This window comes from Centruroides vittatus, unplaced genomic scaffold (genome assembly GCF_030686945.1).
Source record: "Centruroides vittatus isolate TY-2023 unplaced genomic scaffold, ASM3068694v2 scaffold_435, whole genome shotgun sequence".
NCBI lineage: Eukaryota > Metazoa > Arthropoda > Arachnida > Scorpiones > Buthidae > Centruroides > Centruroides vittatus.
Window position 1 is genome coordinate 311,740 of NW_027122708.1, and position 23,677 is coordinate 335,416.

At 32.9% G+C, this 23,677-nt stretch overlaps 1 protein-coding gene across 1 annotated transcript in view; it reads right to left on the bottom strand.

Moving 5' to 3' along the window:
* LOC136989031 (collagen alpha-2(IV) chain-like) overlaps positions 1-23,677 on the bottom strand; it is a 126,350-nt gene that overhangs the window by 28,044 nt on the left and 74,629 nt on the right. Inside the window, exons 22-30 of the mRNA XM_067287074.1 lie at positions 17,049-17,251; positions 14,530-14,683; positions 11,202-11,315; positions 10,950-11,120; positions 6,439-6,528; positions 6,184-6,345; positions 5,917-6,102; positions 3,786-3,919; positions 2,546-2,672 (exon numbers count right to left, since the gene is read on the bottom strand). Of these exons, the coding sequence (XP_067143175.1) occupies positions 2,546-2,672; positions 3,786-3,919; positions 5,917-6,102; positions 6,184-6,345; positions 6,439-6,528; positions 10,950-11,120; positions 11,202-11,315; positions 14,530-14,683; positions 17,049-17,251 (1,341 nt within the window). The remainder of the gene's footprint in view (positions 1-2,545; positions 2,673-3,785; positions 3,920-5,916; positions 6,103-6,183; positions 6,346-6,438; positions 6,529-10,949; positions 11,121-11,201; positions 11,316-14,529; positions 14,684-17,048; positions 17,252-23,677) is intronic.

Here is a 23,677-nt window from a genome sequence, read left to right on the forward strand (position 1 = left end):
TTCTGGGAACGCGGGCTTCCCACTCCCCACCCACCAAGGGGTCGTGTGGAACAAAGAGTTCGAGTGGAGGACGAGTAAAATCTGGGTCACGAAGGGTCACTTTTTCCCCGGCCGGACAAGAAGAAGCACGGACGAGAACGGCGAGCTCGTGAGACGGAATTCTACGAGGGCCGAATGGAGAGCCGTGAGGTGAGGATCTGGATTTTCGAATCAGAGACCCCGAAAGGAAATTATAGTAGAGATATTTGAAACGTTGACGAACCCAGAGACACGGAGAATAAACCACCAGCCGGCATCGGAGTTCAGCGAGAACAAGGGTACCCCACTGTCCTATCAATTCTTCTCACTTCCTACTTTTATACTTTTCTATCCTTTTAGGTTTAAGTTAGTTAAGAATCGCGCGGGTTTTATTAGTATTGTCGGGCAAGTAGTTGCCAAGAAGGTAAGCTACTTGGGTTATTGTTACAATCGGACAATAAGAGAAATTGGACTGAGGGAATCCAAAAAGAACTTATTTGTATATATTATTAATCGCGAAATTAAATTCGTTTTAATTGAATCCACGTGTCTGTGTATTCCTATCGCGCTTCACACTTTACACATATGTTTTGCTTCTCCAACATTATAATTAGCTATTTTTTCTAATTAACAGTTATATACTTTTTATAATTGTCAAATTATTAAAATTAAAAATAAAATGTTTTATTAAAATTCTGTTATTAATCCACAACCATAAATCTACAATGCTTTAAAAAAAAGAAAAAAAAACAATTATTTTTCATTATTCATTAACAAATTCTATATAATCCATGTACAAAAGTATATATTTATTAAATTTATCTCTTAATAAATTTCCTAAACTTTATAAAATATTAATAAACTGAAAAAAAAATCAGAAATTGTTTTTGTTATGCAATCAAAATTATTAAAATGAAAAATGATAAATAATACCATTTAAATTATTTATCATTTTGTGTACTTTGTAAATTTTTAGGAAAATTTTGTGTAACTGTGTGTTTGGGAAACTTTGGAGAAGAAATTTTGAGTCCTGAACATATTCTGCACCCTTTTTCATAAGTTGCATTGCACCACATTACTTCTTGCTGCCTATAGATGGCTACACTCAGTCAAGCATATTGTCAGCAAAAAATCAACAAAGCAGCCAAGGAAGCAAATTCCCTGACTTTTCTTGATTTTTTGACAATTTTTAACAAATTTCCTGGCATTCCATGACTTTTTCTGAACACTAATGAAAATCCCTGATTTTCCATGACTTTCCAGGTGTGTAGGAACCCTGTATATATGAGCACATTTATTTCTTGACTTGTTTGTTTTTATGACATAAACTTTGATTAAATGATAAAGAAGGTTATCATTAAATGGTTTTATCATTTAAATTTTTATAATTGATATTTTACTAAAGAAAACATTTCAAATGGAGAACATGAGATGTGTTCAAATTATAATTGTTTTGAGGCATTTGTATGCAATTATTGCTCATGAACTCTCCTTGCTAATCAATGTTTATATTTTTAATTCATCTCACATTCTTATTGCAAACTTCAAAAAAATAATTTGTATTTTATGAATAGAATACTAAAATAAAGATCTACAGTGTATTAAAAAGCACTAAATATCTATTTTTTCTTCTAAAATGTTTTATGCTTGCCTAAAAGTCTCTTAAAAATCTTTCTGGTGAAAATTTAAATGTTTATTTAATCACTGCTGTAACTTGATTATGTTACTGTACACATTTAGTAATCTACTTGCTTACTCTTACCCCCCCTGTGAAGCTGTGAGTGTTTATTTTCTTATTATTGTAAAAACTCAAATTTTATTTTCTTATTATGTATGTTTGAATTTTAAATCATGAATTTACAATCCATATACTAAACATATAACACATATATTATATATGTGGTATATAATATATGTATATATTATAGCCATATTATAGCCCGAATATTTAGGCGACCATTGGTTTATTCCATATACTACTGTGAGTGATTAACGAGTGTTTCAATATTTTGTCTCTATTAAATTAATTTCTAACAAGGAAAATTCACTAGGTGGGTACACTTACCCTCCATCTCCTTACATTATAAATGTAGTTATGACAAACATCCACAACATACATAATACGTACAGAAAAAATGAGTAAATATTCAGAACTTTCCCACAAAATAAAGCATCTATGCAGAATGGATGAGGTATGTATTGTACCAGTAGTCAGTAGCACTCTTGCACAGGCACCATACTACATACATTATGCAACAGACTTGAAATATTAGAGCTTCACAACAGCATATACATCTCTATATGAAAGGCTGACAAACTAAACACATGTCACACAGTCAGGGAATTCTTAACACAGATACATATGTAAACAGCACATAAGCAAAATATTTGTTTTCTGTAGTTACTAACTTTGCTCTAGTCTAGCACTAGGCACCAATCTATATGCAATGTAGGATACGTTCCAACAACACTACGTAATAATCATATTACTAATCTTGTTGATGACTAATAAATAAAAAGTCACTACCTTTAAGACCTGGCTCTCCTTTGTCCCCTGGTAAGCCTGGAAATCCATCTCTACCTGACGGTCCTGCAAAACCTGGATCTCCCCTTTCTCCAGGCAATCCAGGAAGTCCAATATCTCCAGGATCTCCCTATAATTAAATAATCTGAAATTAGGTAAATGAATTTTATCTTTTCCACTAAACTAGTAAAAATGAATATGGAAATTTAGATATTCTCACAACCTCTTTAATTTATTCAAATGGAAATAACAAATTCACAGTTCTTAATAAACCACATTTATAGATTAATAAGATACAAAACAATGTTATAAATTAATGTTCTTGATGCTATTTAGTCTTTATCTTAAGTCTTATAAATAACAATCTAAAATTGTATTTTATAATACAATATACACAATACCATATAAACATTACTCTCAAGGAAAAATAACTCTTTGTTCTGAAACTTTTTATTCTTTGAAATTAGGTTTATGTGATTTTTGTTTTCTGTAATATAAGGAATAGGAACAATAGCATATACAATACATTAATATATCTGAATAAAGTTTAAATCTAAAAAAGTGCTAGATTCTAGACAGCGTTTCATACTGAAATAAAATTTCCTATCCATTTGGACACCTTCTAAACTTCTAGGCTTCAGCCAATTGAGAGCCAACATTTGGACTCTGACCATTTGGAGCATTTGAGGCATTCTAGATTTAAATCACTTCTAGAGAGGACTTTTTTTGACTGCTCTGTCATAAAAAATTTGCTTTAATCTGTTTATGATGATTTATTATACTTATGAGCTATACTTTTTTGTGTTATTTTGGTTAAAATTTTGTTTACTTATGTCAAGTGGCTTTGTCAAAATAAACATCGTTCATCTTGGGCTGTTAAAATATATTTTCATATATTTATTATGAAAATGCTACAATTTAACATTTCCACAATAAATCTATTTTTGGTATTCCTTGCAGGTCTCTCTCTAAGTTATCACTTTTGTTGAACAAACAACAAAAATCATTCATTCTAAAGTGAAATTATCTGATAAATACCTTGAAAGTAAAAAAATTTATCTTTTAAATAAGTCCATTTTGAATAATGAACTTATTCAGGAGATAAATTTTTTGAATTTCAGAAATGTCTTTAAACTTCTAAAGTTCAATGTTAAATCAAATATAATCTTTAGAAAGATATTAACAATTTTTCTGTTTGAAATTATTTTAAGAATAAATTTTTACAAAATATATAAAGTTTTACCCTCATTCCTATTAGTCCGTAAAATCCAGGTGGTCCAGAGTCGCCTTTTAATCCCACCATACCTGGTAATCCCTGTAATCCTGGAACACCAGATGGTCCAATGTCTCCTCTATTTCCTTTCTGACCTTCCAAACCTAATTTAATATGAGAAGTTTAAATATTTTTGAATTTGAATAGCTTCTAACAATTTCTGAAATTTTTCTGTAACTCATTCCTTTTCTGAAATAGAAAATTATATGTTTGCACAATTCCATAGAAACATTTATACTGCACGTAATGATCCTCATTCTAATTGGACATTAGAAAGAGGATCATTTGGAGGACATTATTTTTGACAGACGATTGTCTGTCAAAAATAATGTCTCCAAATGATCCTCCAGATGGTCGTTTTATCTCTTATTCTAGTCCTTTTACATAAAATCCAGTATTCACAACTCGACAGGGATGGATTAAGTTTTGCTCCTTCAGTCGGCCCACTCGCCTGGTTTTACACCTTGATTCTCAACAATTTTTCTTTACACTTTCTTTTAATGCAAGTCACTTACACTTCTCTGCTGACCAAAATCCAGGATCAGAATGCAACTTCTGCCTTCCTCTCGCTATTTATAATTCCCGGGGCCAAGCCCCTGTCCCCAGGCACATGACCCACCAACTAGCCAATTGCCAACCTCCTCTCACCAACCTAGGAAAAGGTGGTGTGGAACAATAGATGGCCACTTGTAACAATAAGAAAACCCGACACAGAAAAAAGGAACAAAAACGTAACAATTTATCGATCTATACATATATACATACACGTCATAAAGAGTACAAGCATTTTAGTCACGGAGTACTACAATCCTTTCTAGAATGTTCCTTCTAACTCTTTCCCCTTGGGTGCTGGTGACTCATATATAGAAGAAAACAAAAGAAGCCCTGAGGGCTAAAGCTGGTGAGAACTTGACACTTTTTAGCTGGATGTCCAAGCAAGAGGACGTGATAGCTCTCATGAGTTTGAGTTCAGGTATGGCAAAGAGAGAAAATTGAGACTAACAGAGAATACCAAAGAGATTCTTGCAGAAAAGACAAGATAGAGATTGTTTCTTTTGTGTAAGAAACTGGGATCAAGAGTGTCACCACACCTAGGACTACGTTGAAAAATGGGTACCCACTTTCCTATGAACTTCTTTCTTATTCATTTCCACATCTATCTTTCTTGTTCTTATTTAGTGTTTAATTAGATTAAGGCCTTAGATTTAATCATTTTTATTTCACAATCCCAAAGACATCAATTGACAATAATTGTCGTGAACCTAGTAGTGGTTGGTTGTAAAATCTGTACAAATTCCTTAAATCTGTGGACCAAAAAGAGTTGGAATCTAAAGAACCATGTTCATCATGAAATAAAGATATTGTTTCTTATATAGGTATTTTTATGTGCTCCATTTTGCAATGAACATCACACAATATTTAAATGTAACAAAATGTAAAAAGGGAATTCCAGATATTATGCCTGGATAAGTTTGCTGTTAAAAATGGTAAATCATCATCAAACATTTAAAATTTAATGGTGCAGTAATTTGAATAGGAACCATATAGTTTCTAACTGCAAAAATTTCACACATCACTAGCAGAAAGACAAAGATATACAGACTTTTGCTGTTAGACTGCAAACCTTAGCAACAGAAACAGCTATAAAAAAAAACCAGTGCAAGTGAACAATAATAAGCTATAATCCAGTGATGTCAAAAATGGAAATTGGATGACTTCCCATTCAATTTTTATAAAAACCAAACAACAAATTTCAATGTCAAGTAATGTCTTGAGATCCTAGCATCTTTGAAGAAGTGATAAATAAATGTATTGGGGACTTTCTGTAAAACAGAACTGATTCAAGTTAGATATTACATTTCAACTAACTGAAATCTTCCTTTTTTGGGTATATCTTACCTTAAATCTTACTTTTTTGGGTATAAATGAATTTGATGAAAACTTTATTTTTATTATTCACAACAGTTTTTTTTATATAATATATAAAACTATTTAATGCTCAAAATACAATTATAAAAAATTAGATATAAATAAGAAAATTGAGAATAATTTCATTAAAATTAATGATTACAAAAGGTATTGATAATTAATATTTGCTTACCTGGAATACCCATCATACCACTTGCTCCTTTTAGTCCAGGAGATCCAGGAATTCCTGGATACCCTTGTGGACCCAACAGACCTGGTGCACCTGGTTCTCCAATGATTGATAAACCTGGTACACCTCTTTCACCTTTTATACCAGGTAATCCTATAAGTCCTGGCCTTCCAGTACTTCCCGCAAGTCCTAATAAAATAACATTTCAGTTTCTTGAATTTACTAAGACTAAATTTTAATAAAATTTTTTGATTTAAAAAAATTACATACCAGGTAGCCCTTCATCTCCAGAATCGCCATGTCCACCAAATATTGCAGCATCACCTTTTAGACCCACAAGTCCTGGTAGTCCAGGTGTTCCACGTTCACCAGGTAAACCAGGAGAACCTCTTTTTCCTGGAAAACCTGGAAAACCTTTATCACCAATTTCACCTGTAAAATTATAAAATATTTAAATATCAAATGATAAATTTGAATAAATATTTAAGTTTAAAAAATTTTATAAATACAGAAAATAATTTTTACCTTTTCTACCAGGTAATCCATCTAATCCATTTCTTCCAGGAATTCCATCTCTTCCAGGAGGACCCATATCCCCCATTTCACCTTTCATACCTGAAAATAACATTAAATAATAATTTTTTTTTCATACATACGAATTATATAAATTGATATTTAATTATTTCAATAAACTATTTATATACAGTAGAGAGTCATTAATCCAAACCCCGGTAATCCGAATCGCCGGTTATCCGAACGATTTTCAGTCGGACTGTGTCGTGCTGAATTGAATGTTTTTGATACTAGATTTACTTCTAAAGTATAGTTTTCATGTTTTTATATTCTTCAATACATTTATTTTGTTTGTACAAAATAAAGAAATAATTTTTAACGATACAATAGCCTCAAATTATTATTATAAAAATTTTTGTTAGGCTTAAAATCGACAAAAATTCAACACGAAGCGACACGCAACAGAGAAAAATTTCAACCGAGAGACACGCTGAGAATCAGGCGGTTAATATATTTTTTCGTACATAATTGGTAATCCGAACAAATCACTAATCTGAACAACCCCAGTCCCCAATTGATTCGGATTACACGACTCTCTACTGTATTTAAAAATATTAATTATTAAACATTTAAATAGTAGTAATTTTTATTAGAGCATGACCTATAACATTAAATAAGAATTTTATCTCTTAACATATCATAAGTTATTCAAATAAATTGATATTGCTGCAATTTCTCATAAACATTTATATACAGTAGAAAGTCGTTAATCTGAACCCCGGATAATCTGAATCGCCAGTTTATCCCGAACGATTTTCAGTCGGACTGTGTCGTGCTGAATCGAACGTTTTTGATACTAGATTTACTTCTAAAGTATAGTTTTCATGTTTTTATATTCTTCAATACATTTATTTTGTTTGTACAAAATAAAGAAATAATTTTTAACGATACAATAGCCTCAATTATTATTATTAAAAAATTTTCGTTAGGCTTAAAATCGACAAAAATTCAACACGAAGTGACACGCAACAGAGAAAAATTCAACACGAAGAGACACGCGATGGAGAAAAATTTGAACATCGGACAGGTTACTATATTTTTTTGTACATAATCGGTAATCGGAACAAATCACTAATCTGAACAACCCCAGTCCCCAATTCATTCGGATTAACATCTCTCTACTGTACTGTAATTTCCTGTCTGTAATTTGTAAATTATGTAGATTACAGACCACAGCATATAATTTGTGACAATTTTTCCATTGCATCAAAAAATAGCTGTAAAACCATTTTACTTTTTTTTATCTCAATATGTTGTCATTATAAAACATTACAGGATATCTTGTTATTTACATATTATGCAGATACAAAAAAACCAAAAGTGCTGACAAACCCATTCACTTCTAATTGTGAATGAATTATAGTGTTATATATTTCCAGTGATCCTCCAATAAACACATCTAAGCCAATTTTTCAACTAGAAGTAAAATAAAAAATAATGGACAAAATTATATAACAGAAATTAAAAACAATACATAAAATTAACTTACTTGTATTCATCAAACCTTTCTCAAAACTTTTGATAATTTGATTAAAATATTTTTCAAATATGATAAAAAGCAGCATTTCTCAATCTCTGTTGACCTTTGGCCACTTTTGAGTTTAATATTTTTCTGTGGTCCCCATAACAGTAGCTCTATTAGCAATATTTACATAAATTTATCCAAAATTTTATGATTATGAATTATAATATTTGTAAATATAAATTTAGTGTAAATCAGCAAGAAAGTTGTCCCATTTAGTGTTCTATTTTAAAGTGAGCATCATCTCTTTTTTGATTGTGACTTTCTTTTAGAACTTCCCTTGTCAAATATTTGGAGGGGAGTTGGGAAATAATGTTGGATATACATTGGATGTTAAGGTCCATTTCTCTTGTTCTATTTCCACTAGCTGTCTTTTTATATGATCCTTAAAAGTTTTTATTATGAACCTTTATTTGAAATTCACAGTACATTGCAGATCTTAGGATTCTGACTTTGTTCCCTGTCTTTTCTAGGAATTTTTCTTTTCCAGACTCAAAAAGTTTTGCCTGGTTTAAAGAAATACAGTAGGACCCCACTTAACGTGGAGGATGCGTTCTTAGACAACAAAGCGCTAAGCAAAACAGTGTTAAACGAGGTCATTTCAACATAGAGCAAATAGGGATAGGTGAACACGTGACCAAAATAAACAAATTTTACCTTAATTTTAGGTTATTTTTATATTAATTTGCATAATAATATATGTTAAATAACACATTAACATATGCACACAGAAATGTAAATTTCATTTTTTGTGATGAAGGTCCTGGCTCTTCTGAAATTCTTAAGATCGCATCCAAAATGCCTCGTTTGCTTTTGCATTCCTTTCAAAATCTGGATCATTCGCTACAATTTGATCAACGATTTCGGTAATCATTACAAAACTTTTAGTAAGGAAATCTGTAGAGAAATTCTTTGGGTTTTTCGTTTCCAGAATCTCTATTTTCCAGTTCTACATGAATTCCTTGTTGTGCCAGTTCTTGAAGGTCATTGTTGGCAAGGCTCTCACCAGAAACCTGTGGTAGCTCCTCAGTATCCTGCTCTTCTGCATTTCCTAGTCCTGCTGTGTATATTAGATTGACAATTTGGTCAACCTAATGATACAACGATAGGCTCTTCTCATTGAGAATTCTTGGATACCTTCAGCCATAACTTCTTCCACACACTATTCACTCATTTATCAGTTAATTTTTGCCAAGCCAAGTCGATATTGTTTATCTATCCATGATGTTATATTTTTTCCAAAATTGCACCAAACAAACAGAGATTTAAAGAAAGGACACCTTTTTTGCCACCTTTTACTGATTGGTTCGTGTTCATAAATAATTGTATTATGTACGAATCAATGAAATGCCTCAATAATTAAAATCGGCATACATTTTGAGCTGTTTTTTTAGGCTTTGAGCAGACTGCGTTATATCAAATCAGCGTTAAGCGAGGCAGCATTAAGTGGGGTCTTACTGTACAAGGGGCAGTCAAAAAGTTTCTGGAATTTACCTACAGTTAGAAAATGCGATATAAGATAAGGTAATGCTTTGCTGTGGTGGGAAGCTCAGCAGGTCTATTTGCAGTGTGATAATGCTCGTGCAAGTTTAGACTTGCACAGTTGTTTTTGAAGCGTCTTGGACGTGACTGCTTATCATTCAGCACAACGTTCCAGTTCAAGCAGCGTGCAAACACCAAGTTCATGTGCAAATTGGAGAAAACTGTTGCAGAGACACTGTCTGCCCTGCGGCAAGTTTATAGTGATGAGGCACTAAAGAAATCCGCAGTTTACAACTAGTTTGGCCAGTTTAAAAATGGACAGGAGATATTGGAGGATGACGAATGCAGCAGGAGACTTTCAACATCCAAAAGTGAAGAAAACATTGAAAAAGTTCAAGAACTGATTAAAAGTGATTAAAGAATAACCATCGCTAAGTTGGAGCATCAAGTGGTTTCAGTGGTTTATCCATTACGACAATGCACCAAGTCACACATCACTTGTTGTGCAGCAATTCCTCACCAACAAAAACATTCCTATCATCACCTTACTCTCCAGATCTTGCTCCCAGTGACTTTTGGTTGTTCCCTACTCTCACAATAGGCCTCAAAAGGATGCATTTTGCAAGCAGGGAGGACATCATATTGAATACAATGGCCCAATTCTGGAAGATTCCAAAGGAAGCATTCCACACCTGCTTTCAACAGTGGCAGGATCACTGGAACAAGTGTGTCTGTGTGAGAGGGGCCTACTTTGAAAGTGATTAGGTCTGTGTTGCCATATCTCATGCCACTGTGGCTGTACGCCATATTAATGTATATATATGTATATAGTAATTTAAGTATAGTTTTATTTCTTCCCTTTGTTCTTTGTTTCTTCCACCTTCCAGAACTTTCTTTTCTAATACTTTATCTGACACTTTTCCTTTGGGCGGAATAACCGATTTCAAGAACGTCCTAACCACCCCCAACTTCCGCAGGTGTGGGGAATGAAACAATCAAAGCAAGAGGACCTTGGGGCAAGTTCCCGATAAGTGTGAGACTTTTTGGCAGAGACACGTAAGAGAAAAGATGTGCAATCGGTGAGCTCTGAGTTGTGAACACACCGTCAAGAACAAAGGAGTGTGATCGTTGGTACATACAGAATGGAGAGTGGATTCAACTGTTAAGAATTGGCAAAAAAGGTTTCTGATTGGCTGGCTTTACATGAACAAATTACGTTGTCAATTTTACAAGATTTTTCCTTAAAGTTTAAAATGCCATTAATTTTTGCAAGACAATGCGTGCATTTATGTGCATTTGACATTTTATTTCTGATTAAACGAAATAAAATTAAATTGTATTAATAAATCTAATTTTCTTTATTTTGATCTTTAAAGTCACACTTTGTCCTATATGCAAGATCGTCTTATAAGCAAGTAAATATAGTAATATCAGATAACATATATAACTAATAACTTACCAGGCATTCCAGGTAATCCAATTATTCCTGGTTTTCCTGGACTTCCCAGAGGACCTTGTTTTCCTGGAATTCCTGGGAAACCAAATTCACCTTGTTCACCTTTAACACCTTTGAAGCCATACAATCCAGGAAATCCTGATTCACCAGGAGAACCTTTATCTCCAGGAATTCCTTTAAAATATATGTTATATAATTAGTTTAAAAAAATTCATATTCATATTATTATATTTAATATATATTGATTCATCTTACCATTAAGGCCTGGAGGACCCGGAAATCCAGGTGGTCCAATAGTTCCAGGTGCAGAACTACCTCTTTCACCTTTAATACCTTTATAGCCAGGAAGTCCTGCCAATCCTGGTGGACCTTGGAGATAAATGATTAAAATTGTTTTTTGTAAAATTTAAAACAGATATATTAATTAACAAAATATTTTCATACTATCTTATTTAATAAATTAATTATTATTACTGTATTTAATCAGCAAAAGCATTATAACATAAATATGCACATGTAATTTAAAACTTTCCATATTAAAAGTATTTTAATATATAATTCTAATTGCAATGTTTTTCAAATTATAATTACACTACCCAACAAAAATTTTTTTTACATTACTGGCATTAAAATAGGTGATTTTCATAGAAATCATCCTGATTTCAAAAATTACTTTCAAATCTTCCTATCATGCAAAGATCAAAGATATGGACACATCTTTGTATAATGCATACAGAATAGCATATAAAGTGTGTGATTTTCACAGTCAAGTGTGTGCTTGTGAAAATCATTATACTATGGGTTTGTTTATTTACAGCATTTTGAATAGTGACAGATATATCAGAATGGAAATCCACATTTTTATGTGGAATCTAAACTGTGTTTTGATCTCGCAGAATATCAAAAGCCTTGCACCAAACTTTTCACTTATATAATAAGCAAATTCTATGAATATAATGTTCCAAGACCGTGTCTTCTTTTATTTGTTTTTTCCTCACGACTAGGTGTATTAATGACACAAGGCATTCTTACATCATCTTTATTTCTGAATTCGGCATATAGAAGATTCGGAAATAAGATGATGTAAGAATGCCTTGTGTCCATTAATACACCTTGTCATGAGGAAAAAACAAATTCTATAAACTTAAAACAAAAATAGCAATAAATAAATTTTTTTAATAGCTAATTTCTAAGTATTTTGTTTTAATTTTAACATGCTCATATCCTAATAAGTATAAAAATCCTTGTTTTCAAGTATATGGCATCCAATGTTATATGTTAATAAGCATAATGTTAACTGCAGAACATTGTATAATTAACAGTTTCTTTGTGCAATACACAATTTTCATTTTCATTTTGCTTCTTTTGATTAATGTATTAATTGATTGCTCTAGCAACAACAACCAGTTGTGGTTATTATGTTTTTAACAACTTTAATGTTGTAAATTTATTGGTAACTTATGTTTAAAAAATCTACATAACTTTTTTGAAACATAATATAATAAAAACCCATCTAAAGTGGAACCTGAATAAAATAAACCTCCCTAAAAGGAAAAAATTCTTCAAAACAAAGTTATTTTCTAAGTTAAATTTTACAATAAGTCAAAAATTTGTCCAACACAGAGACAAAGAGGATTTTGGGTATGAAAAACGTAACCTGAATAAAGCAAAAAATTTAAGATTCCATTTGTTGTCTTAAGATATAATAGTTACTGCAGTGCATGACAAACTGTATTTCAAGAATAATTTTGAACTTTGTTGGAGAAACAAAAGTCACATGACAAGGGGTATACAGACACAGGATGTTCTTAAATATTAGTCTTTGTTGGAATTATCAAAGAGTTGAATCAAATATTTCTAAGAATTGAGAACTTTCAAGATTTGAATGAGTTAAAGAGAACAGCTCTCAAAAACAAACAACAAATGTAATTCATTGAAAACAATGAGAATAAGATGACACAATGCTACCAATTTGAAATTTATACATTTTTAAAAACTTTATTGACAATTAACTCAACTATGATTAAAGTTCAATCTTGTAGGTAATCATTTAATATCAATCGATATCATCACCTTTGCTGCAAACTTTCAATCCTGTGAACATAGAATGACTGGTGTTTTTCTTTGAAGAAACTCTCAAGTATTGTTCTCACATGAGTATTGTTACTGAACTTATATTGGCAATATGGTTCTGTGGGGTGTGAAATAAATGCTAAGTCTGGGTTATAAGGTGGATGAAGCACCTTATAGCCCAGACTTGGGATTTCCTTTTTTAAAGAACCTTCAATTTGGTGAAAATTTTGATTTTCAAGATAACGAAAGTTTTTAATATTTTGTATAGGTTCTGTGTTCTATTTGAATTTATCTGTAAGTTCTGTAATTTTCAAAAGCATGAAGAAGTTAAGTTCCAAATACTTAAATGAAAGTACTTGTGGCCATCATTCATTAGTTTTCTTTTAGAATTAATAAGTTACAACACTATTTCCACTGAAAATAAAATAGCTCTTATATTAACATCTACTGCTTTAAACCAGCATTTCTGTTTGATGATAATCTTCCATCTGATCCACAAACTCTTCTGACGACAATTTCATCTCCCACCATCATCCTAACTGCATCCCAGAGTGTGGAAGCATAGACACACCAGACATCTTTATCATGATCCACCCATGATAATGATGCTTGGTGGCTCTATCACTCCCACTATCTTTGGACAGGAAGAAACAATCATATAGATAGAGTCTGGTCAACAAGTTTGTTTCAATTCTTGGCACTGATAATCAGGACTAATTAGTATGAAACTGAAGTTACAATAATCAATGTGTGAGTTCATCATTTTCATCACAGATGGTGGGGGAGTACTGTAGCAAAAGTTGCCATCCCTTGAATAAATAAAATGTTTAAAATGAGCAAAATATAGCAGAAGCAAAGTTTCCAGAACTAAAACTTGCCAAATATCAACTACAGTATATGATTGGGGGATATAAAGGCACCTGACCTTACTGGATGTTCAATCAGTTACTCTTCTAGCCCAACAACTACTCCATTATTCATCTAGCCAAATAGTCAACAGCAAAGATCATAACTATATGTTTCCCTTTAATTAAATATAGTTGTATATTATATATTGCAGAGTAAAGAACACAACACGTTCATTATACTGTTTAAAAATTCTAGTTCTTATTAATTACTGAACAACTGACTTTCTTTTAGAAGGCTAAAAAATGAAGAAAATAGAGTCAAATATGTCTTAAAATGGAGTCAGAAGGAAGTATTTCATGTATTTTTATATAAAGCATATAAAAATATATAAAATTGTTAACTGCTTCGTCACTAACTTAGATCCCATATCTTGTTTTGATTTTCTCATCATGTTTTCATAGATTTATTGGTTTGAATTTTAAATGATAAGATATCCAACCAGATCTAACTGTAGATCCAATATTGGGCCAAAATAACCTATTGGATCTAAATTTCCATTAACATAGATTAATAGATACATTTATTCCCTGTTAAAACTTAATAGTAAAGTTTTAACAGGGAATAAATGTATCTATTTTAAGATCAAAGTTTAAACATTTACCAGGTGCTCCATCTGGACCATCGGGCCCTGGTTCACCAGCATATCCTTGCCGACCAATGAGTCCAAGATTTCCTTTTTCACCCTTAAATCCAGGAAGACCTACTTTTCCTGGAGGTCCTTTATAAATGGCATAACCAGGTTCACCAATATCTCCCTATATAATATATATATGTTTAGTTAAAAGTTTTATATTGTCTTTTATTTACTGAAATAGAAAACACAGTATTAAAACAAAGAGTAATTCATATTAATGATGACATATATGAACAGTCAGTGTTCTGATTAAAAATACATAGAAAAAGATGTGCAAAATTAACAATTTTAGTAGAAACTTTCATATTTAGACATTCTACAATAATAAATTTTGTTATATTATACATTTACTAAGGATAAACATGTTTTTATTTAAAGCACATTCAACTTAATAAAGACAATTAACAATTACCAAAAAATATCTGTTTTATAATAAATTAATCAGAATTTCTAAGACTGTGATATAGATTTTATGGTACTTTCTGGTTAGCAGGATGCCAGTCAGCATTTGTGATCAAAATCATGAATTCGTGTGAAATTTTCTAAGTTACAACAGATAAGTAGTTTTAAGATAAAAAAGAAGCAAACTTACTATTTCTGTTATTAGGAGTTAAAAATTTAAGAAAGATGACTGTGAAAATTTGAACCCGCTGGAACCAAACGCTAGCAATAAAATTTTTATTGCTTGGTTCCCATGGAGAAAACGTGAATCATGAGGAACAAAATCCGAATAGTGCTGGTTGGTGAAGGAGAGGAACGTGACCGAGAAGATAAAAGGGCGACGAGAGAGAGAAAGGGAGTCAGTTACGTAGTGTCCGTTAAACAGTGTGTCTGTCCCGAGGGAAACCGACGCTGTCACCGAAGGAACCTGAGCCGAGGATACCTCGAACTTGTTACAAGAACTACTCGGACCAAGAGGTATGACCTCCCCAATTCGTGTGAACTCTCCCTCCGAATACCTTAAACTTAGGTGACGGTATCTCGCCCACATTTGTAGCTGTAGCTTTTAGTCTTAATAAATTGTTGTTGTATTTTCCCTTGATGTCATTTATTCGAGTATTGCCACCGTTCTATCGTCGAACCCATCCTCTTCCTCCCCTCACGTAACGCGTAACATATAACAACCCCGAACCGCCATCTTGACCGTGGGCAGGTCTCACCGACCTGTTAGCTGACAAAAGGAGGTACGACTCCGTCCACCTCCCGGTGCACCCACATGATTGTGAATTTAACATGTGTGCTATCTTTACCTTAAGTTCATCAAAATGATTAGCATATTCATGTGATCTTTTCACCAAATGAATGAAAATTTGTTATATTTTACTACATCTGTTGTTGTAACTATTTATAAACCTTTATTACATGAATAATTTTGATTTTATAATATTATTATTATTTTAAATAATTTTTACAAATCTGACAATGTGATGTCATCAAATCTATGTGAATATGCAAAGTAGTTTTGCGCATTGGCAAGAAGAGTGGTAATTTATCATACTCTCATAGTGATTGCTGTTTGTAGAGTGTGTTTGTCTTTTCTAGTTGCTTTCTTAAAATTATTTGAAAATGGAATATACATTATGGGATATTCCTCATGACAAAGAAGGTGCTATTGCTCTATTTCAAAAACAAGGAATTTTGAATACTGAAAGGTTGTGCAGAAATAAACATCAAATGTCTTTGTATTTTTGTTCAACAGAAAGTCCAAAATGGAGATGTCACATAAGAATGTGTCGTGAAAAGAAGGGAATTAGAACCGACAACTGGTTTGTAGGATCACGCATATTGTTTTTAAATGCTATGTGTGCTATCTGTAGTACAACATCATCACTTAGAGTCCTATCTTATCAAATTTATGTGGAAAAGACAACATTCTAAACAGGGAGCCTTTTCAGCTATGTTAAGCAACATCTCAAATTTTATGCCACCTAAATGATATGCATGAGTCATAAAAAATGAGAAGTTTTGTTAATCTGTTGTAAGTAAAAAAAAATTCTTTGTATTTATTTAATTTATGTTTAAAATTAGATTTATTTAAAAATTGCCAAATAAAAGTTCATATTTACTAAAATTAGTCGGAATTACTCTTCTAGCCCAACAACTACTCCATTATTCATCTAGCCAATAGTCAACAGCAAAGAAGATCATAACTGTAATATGTTTCCCTTTCATTAAATATAGTTGTTTGAATAGTCAATGACGTCCTGTTAACCGGAAAGTACCTTTTATTACACATTATTATTTGTTAAGGATTGTAAAGCTTGAGCCACCAGAGGGTGCTCGAGCTCTATATATACAATTGGCGGGCTTTCCAAAGCTCTTTCTTCTTTCTTTTTACTCTGTATGTGTGTGTGTCATGAATAAAATAGTCATTAATGTTAGAGAACGAGTCGTCTCCTCAATTGGATTTTATCATTATTAACTTCTTTAAATTTCTTAGTCTCATTAATTATGATGTTATAACATTGTTCCAAAGTGAAACTTACTTTTATTCCTGGCAATCCAGGTAAACCATTTAAACCAGGCAAACCATGGGATCCAGGTGATCCTGGAAATCCAGGATTTCCAGGCAAACCAGGATATCCTTTCAAGCCATCTAATCCTCTAATAGAACTTCCTGGTCTTCCAGGTTCACCTTTTCTTCCAGGAAATCCAGGTAATCCATCTCTACCAGTCAATCCCGTAGGACCTAGACATTAATTGTCTAATATTAACATTTAAAATCTTTTTTATGAAATCAAATTTACTCATAGATTACATAAAATATAGCGTTTGATTATAAACCTTACATCTTACTAACTTATTAACATTTAAAATATAATCATTAATATATTTTACATTATATATTACGTGTAGTTATTAAAAAATGTTTATTCTTTTAAAAATATTTTAAAAAGTATAAAATAAACATTTATCATTATGTCTTCTTAATTTTATGATAAAAATTATCAAAATTAAATTGAAGTTATAAAGAAGATAAATTAAAACCTTAGAAAATATTTAGTATGAAATTTTTAATGTATGATTACTGATTGAACTACATGAAGGAAAAATTGAAAGACAAATTTGATATAAATCACTGTGATTATGGTGCAAAAGAGTAGGTGAATGGGAACAGTTACTTGACAAAACACTTATAAACTATTTCTATGTTAAACTGTGACTATTAAGAATTAATTTCCTGATTACTATAACAAAATGTAATATAACTTTCAAGTTTCATATGGAGATTGATTAAGAATATGAACATAACAAAAGCTGACAAAATCAATTATGCGAGATCCTTATATACCAGAGTATTGTAACCTTATCTAATTGACCAGGAAATACAAAGTGTGTTAGATAAATAACTAGTGAGAATATGTAGAGATAGATCTACTTAGCTTGTTTTATTTCACACAAAACATAGGTACTACATGTCAAACATATCATCATCTCTATGTGGTGTCCCACATGATCCCTCTAGTGACATCCTGCATGATATAAGCTATATCCAGCACAAATATTATGACAATAGTTAAGTTGGCTTGTTTGATTATACAGATTTTGACAGAATAACACCAATCAGTTTTTTCTGAGAACTAACAAACTCAGGCTACTTAAGCGTGGTTTTAATATTTTTTAATGAGAAAGTACCTGACTATTAGAGGAAGGAAGACAGATCAGTTTTCCTATCTTTTAAATAACAAATTTTAACTTAATTGACTATGTACTGTCTGCACCATAAAAAATTTCAGAATAATACAAGTTTTTTTGTTTGTGCAACCATTACACAGTTCACTTGGAGAGAGAGATTCAGGAATTGATGAATTAGGAGATACCCAAGCATAAGAACCTGAATTCTTTGGAGTCCTGAAAGAAATGTTCAGCAATTTAGATTATTGTTAGAATCAGAATCTTGAAATGAAAATAACTTCCATCCACTTCCCTTCGGTAATTCAAACTAGGCAACATCATTTCCTTCTCCATTGTTTTTGTAGGGAAATGATTCTATAACTAAGTACAAGGCTGACAAATGTAAAGCTCCAGAGGTGTACAAGGTTCTGGTGTGGAACAATAGGTTCCAAAAAGATCTGGTGTACATTTGGTCTGCTAAGTGTTCCATACACAAAAGGTTACAAGAACATCATTACAATATAATGAATAAAAGATATACCAGAGCCCTGTTGTGAGGGGGCTGAGGGGGAGGAAAGAAATTTCAAAACGAAATAATGATTATAAGTGATATATTACTGTCATTTCCATTGCTGTCTGGACTGCCGAGCAGTAACAATCAACGACATGTGGGAGTGGTTGACTCAGAGATCGATGCCTCATTTACAAACAACACAACCTGTTTATTAGACAATTAACTTACAATAAAAATCAATAGTACTTTTCACGAAGGGTTGAAGTCCCTGTAGTTTTCGGCATGTAGTCTTCAAAAGAAGAAGAAAGTCTGGCAATGAAGATGGTTTCCATTTGTTGACTGGAGGTTGCATTCTAAGTCCAGTTCTCAAACAGGAAACAATGTCTGGTGAATGCAGATTGGAATTTCTGAAGTTTCTATCAACAAAGGTCCATAACTTTCAGAGGATACATCAGTAAAGAATGAGGATGGAACCTTGGGGGAAACACTCCAGCGAGGGACATAGCCTCACAGGATGCCATGGCAAAGAACAAAGTGTCCTTGAGGCCTGGGCTTAAATATCTTGTGGTCTTACAAATTGTTACTTTACTGATTATTAATCCCCTTTCTCAGTCCCAGATTGGTCTTTCTCTGTTACCAGGTGAAATTGGACCAGATTGGTTCTCGAGAAAGATGATTGTTTATGAATACAATTCAACATCATCTTTTGTTAGGTGTTGAATGAACCTTATACCTTAACTAACATTTCCTTTATTATTTGCATCTTGTCTTATAAAAAATTTAATTTACTAATTTTTCTCCCATTTTACTGCGTGATTTTAATATAAAATAATTTTATTTTTCCCCTTTTCCTTTATAATTTAGTTCCCTTAATTTTAATTACCGTATTTTACGGACTATAAGACACACTTTTTTCTTTGAAAAATTGCCTCCAAAATTCAGGTGCATCTTATACTTGAAATTAATATTAAAATGTCCAGTGTTTGATTTAAAATTCCTGCCAGTCTTAAAAATGGCCATATATTTGATGCTTCAGGAAACCTATCTCTATCTGGTAACATTGAATTCAACTGGCAGTAGCAGTGCACCTGTCATGGTCGGAATCGTGAGATGGGCGATTCCTGCCTTTTTATTTGTAACGTATTTCTGTAAATTCAAATCGATAGCCATTGGAGAGGAGTCCGTTGGAGAGTGACCATTAGAATGACAGTTAGGATAACGGCCGTTGGGTTTAAATCAAAGAGTGGCGATTGGTCAACAAAAGCGTACGTTGGGCCGGAGACTTCGTAGCGCTGATTGGAGGATGGTCGTGGACTCCAACCAGTATAAAAGGAGCAAGTTTCGACGGGAAAAAGGTTCCCTTTTGAAAAGCCTGGAAAGTGTGAGGCTTCCGCCAGTGAAGTTGAATTGAAAGTGATTTGTGTTATCGGTAACAGTACAATATTTTTGTTAGTAGCTAGTTTCATAATGGAAAAAAATAAAAGGTACTGGTATTCATATAACGCGGGCTATGAATTGAAAGTAATAGCATATGCAGAAGAACATGGAAACAGAGCAGCTGAGCAGCATTTTGGCCTTCCACCAACAGAAAAAACCATTTGCGATTGATGGGCTAGTAAAGAAGAACTGAAAAAAATGAGGAAGACTAAATGTGCAAATAGAGGACTGAATGCAAAATGGCCAAAACTAGAAGATGACATATTGAAATGGATTCAAAGACACCGTCAAAATGGCATTGGAATTAATACAAAAATGATTCAAATACATGCTCGTAAGCTAGCGCTACAGTGGAACTTAACAGACTTTAAGGGTGGAATTGGTTGGTGCTACAGGTTTATGAAGCGTCATGGACTTAGCATGCGAACCAAAACCAAAATATCTCAGAAGATGCCACAAGAGTATGAAGAGAAAATATTATCATTCCATCGCTTTATTATTCAACATCGTAAGAAAACCAGTGTGGAACTAAGCCAAATAGCGAATATGGACAAAATTCCTCTGACATTTGATGTGCCGAGTAACAGAACTGTTGCCATGAAAGGTGCTAAAACTGTAAATATAAAAACAAGTGGACATGAAAAAATGCACTACACTGTTGTCCTTTCATGTTGTGCTGATGGTACTAAACTTAATCCAATGATCGTTTTCAAGCGCAAAACAATGCCAAAACCTTCTGAAATACCGCCAGGTGTGTTGTTCACGTACATGACAAGGGTTGGATGGATGAGGCTGGTATGAAATTATGGATTAACAGAGTGTGGGAGAGAAGGAAAGGTGCTTTATTGAAGAAGAGTTCTCTTCTTGTACTAGATCAGTTTAGTAGTCATTTGAAAAATTCTGTGAAAGAGAAATTCAGACAGGGAAATACAGAGCTTGCTGTTATTCCGGGAGAACTTACTTCACAATTGCAACCTCTTGATGTCTCGATAAATAAATCATTTAAAGTGTATATGAGAGAGGAATGGAACAAATGGATGATGGATGAAACCCAACATGAATTCACGCCGAAGGGAGCTTTAAAACGACCTACAATCAAACAAGTGTGTCAGTGGATAAAACAGTCGTGGTCTAGAGTGAGAGAAGACATTATTGTTAAATCTTTCAAGAAGTGCGGCATAAGTAATGCTCTCGATGGCAGCGAAGAACATCTTATATATGAAGAGGACAACGATGACGACAAAGAGAAAGAAGATGAAGTAAGTTCAGATAATGATTTTCAGGGATTTTAAAGGTCAGTTTGGTTTTATAAACTAAGAATTTTTTTTTAGTCTGGCTTTGCAATCTAATAATAAAAATGGTAAAAATGTTATTTTTTTTAAAAAACTGCTTAAAAATTAAGGTGCGTCTTATAGTCCGTAAAATACGGTAATTGCAAAGATCAAGACTCATTTTTGTTTTGGATCAGGTGAAAGTCGCTTGAAGCAAGGTCCGGGCTGTAGGGAGAGTAGTCAATGATCTTCATTGGTGATGTTTTCTCTACCAGCCGCAAACTTCCAACACCATTCTGTGACATGCTGATGAGACATTACAGTCTCTCCATAAACCTCTACCAGCTGCCAGTGAATTTCAGCTGTGGTTACATGTTTTGCCCACGGAAATTGAATAACTGAGTGGATTTCTTAGCGAGACCAATTTTCAAAACAAGTCGCCATTTGTGTTTACCTGCAACTAGTGCTGTAGGTGACGGGTGGCTGAAACTCTGCACAGTTGCCAACTGCATGTATTAGAATTACCACACACTTCTCATTTCTCTATAACAAATGAAACTCCAGGAATATTGGCCTTGTAACCTTACTTTTTGATCAACCCTTGTATAAATACAGTTAAGACTTATGAGGTATGAGTAATAACTTACAAGCTATGAGTTACAAGTTATTTTCAACTTAGGAAAAGAAAATGTTTTCTTATGACCTACTGTAGCATAGTTAATTATTTTATGTCAGAATGGTTAACAAAACACATTATAGAAAAAGTAGTTCTTTGGTCTTTATAGACCAAAACTAGGCACTATATGAACCAATGCATATGCAAACTTAATCATTTGCATATCTGTCACTTATACAGGTCCTGCAATTAGCATGTCACTACATGCATTCCTTCATAATGATCAACAACTGCCGAATTATTGGGCTAGCAAATGGCTATAGTAATATAAATAATTTTAAGTGAATTTGGTTCTAGAGTTAGGCATTAGGCTCCATCTCTTGCTAAATTTAATAATTAGAATTTTAATTAAATAATTTAAATAAATTTAGGCCTAACTGGAAGAAAAGAATCGGCCCGAAGCGGGACTCGAACCCGCAACTTCTGCTATCCGTGCAGACACGTTACCAGTTACGCTACCCGGACCTTCGATCTGATCTCCCCTTCCAGTTGATATAAGATTACCGTACGACCATCGACGGTCATTACAATGCCGGCTGGGGATATATTAATTGCCCATGTCCACCCAAAGGCACTCAACCGGCCATCGCAAACCCCGGCAAGGCGTATATACATAAATAAACAACAACTAACCCGTTATATATAAAGATCAACAACTGCTGAATTATCGGGCTAGCAAATGGCTATAGTAATATAAATAATTTTAAGTGAATTTGGTTCTAGAGTTAGGCGTTAGGCGCCATCTCTTGCTAAATTTAATAATTAGAATTTTAATTAAATAATTTAAATAAATTTAGGCCTAACTGGAAGAAAAGAATCGACCCGAAGCAGGACTCGAACCCGCAACTTCTGCTATCCGTGCAGACACGTTACCAGTTACGCTACCCGGACCTTCGGTCCGATCTCCCCTTCCAGTTGATATAAGATTACTGTACGACCATCGACGGTCATTACAATGCCGGCTGGGGACACATTAATTGCCCACGTCCTCCCGAAGGCACTCAACCGGCCATCGCAAACCCCGGCAAGGCGTATATACATAAATAAACAATTTATTTAAATTATTTAATTAAAATTCTAATTATTAAATTTAGCAAGAGATGGCGCCTAACGCCTAACTCTAGAACCAAATTCACTTAAAATTATTTATATTACTATAGCCATTTGCTAGCCCGATAATTCGGCAGTTGTTGATCTTTATATATAACGGGTTAGTTGTTGTTTATTCCTTCATAATGTTGCAATTTCACTTTTGATGAGTGTATTTCTATAAAGTCAACATTATTTTTAAAGAAAATAAAATTTTTAAGACTGTTTTTATTAATAAAAAATATAACACGTATTTCATTTGTTCAAAAATTAAAAAAAATGCTAAAGGAACTAAAAAAGGAGCTAAAGGAGCATCTATCTTTGAGCCCCATACAAGCTCTCCATGGTCCTGTTCACATTACATAAAATTTTATAACAATCTACAGATAATTTCATATATCTTGGCTTGACATGGTATACGGTTGTGGGTCTGGAAGTTTTAAAAAATTCAAGAGTCTATTTTTGGTAATGCACAGTTGCCTTGTCAAAGTTTTGTCAGCAATCCATTCCCTT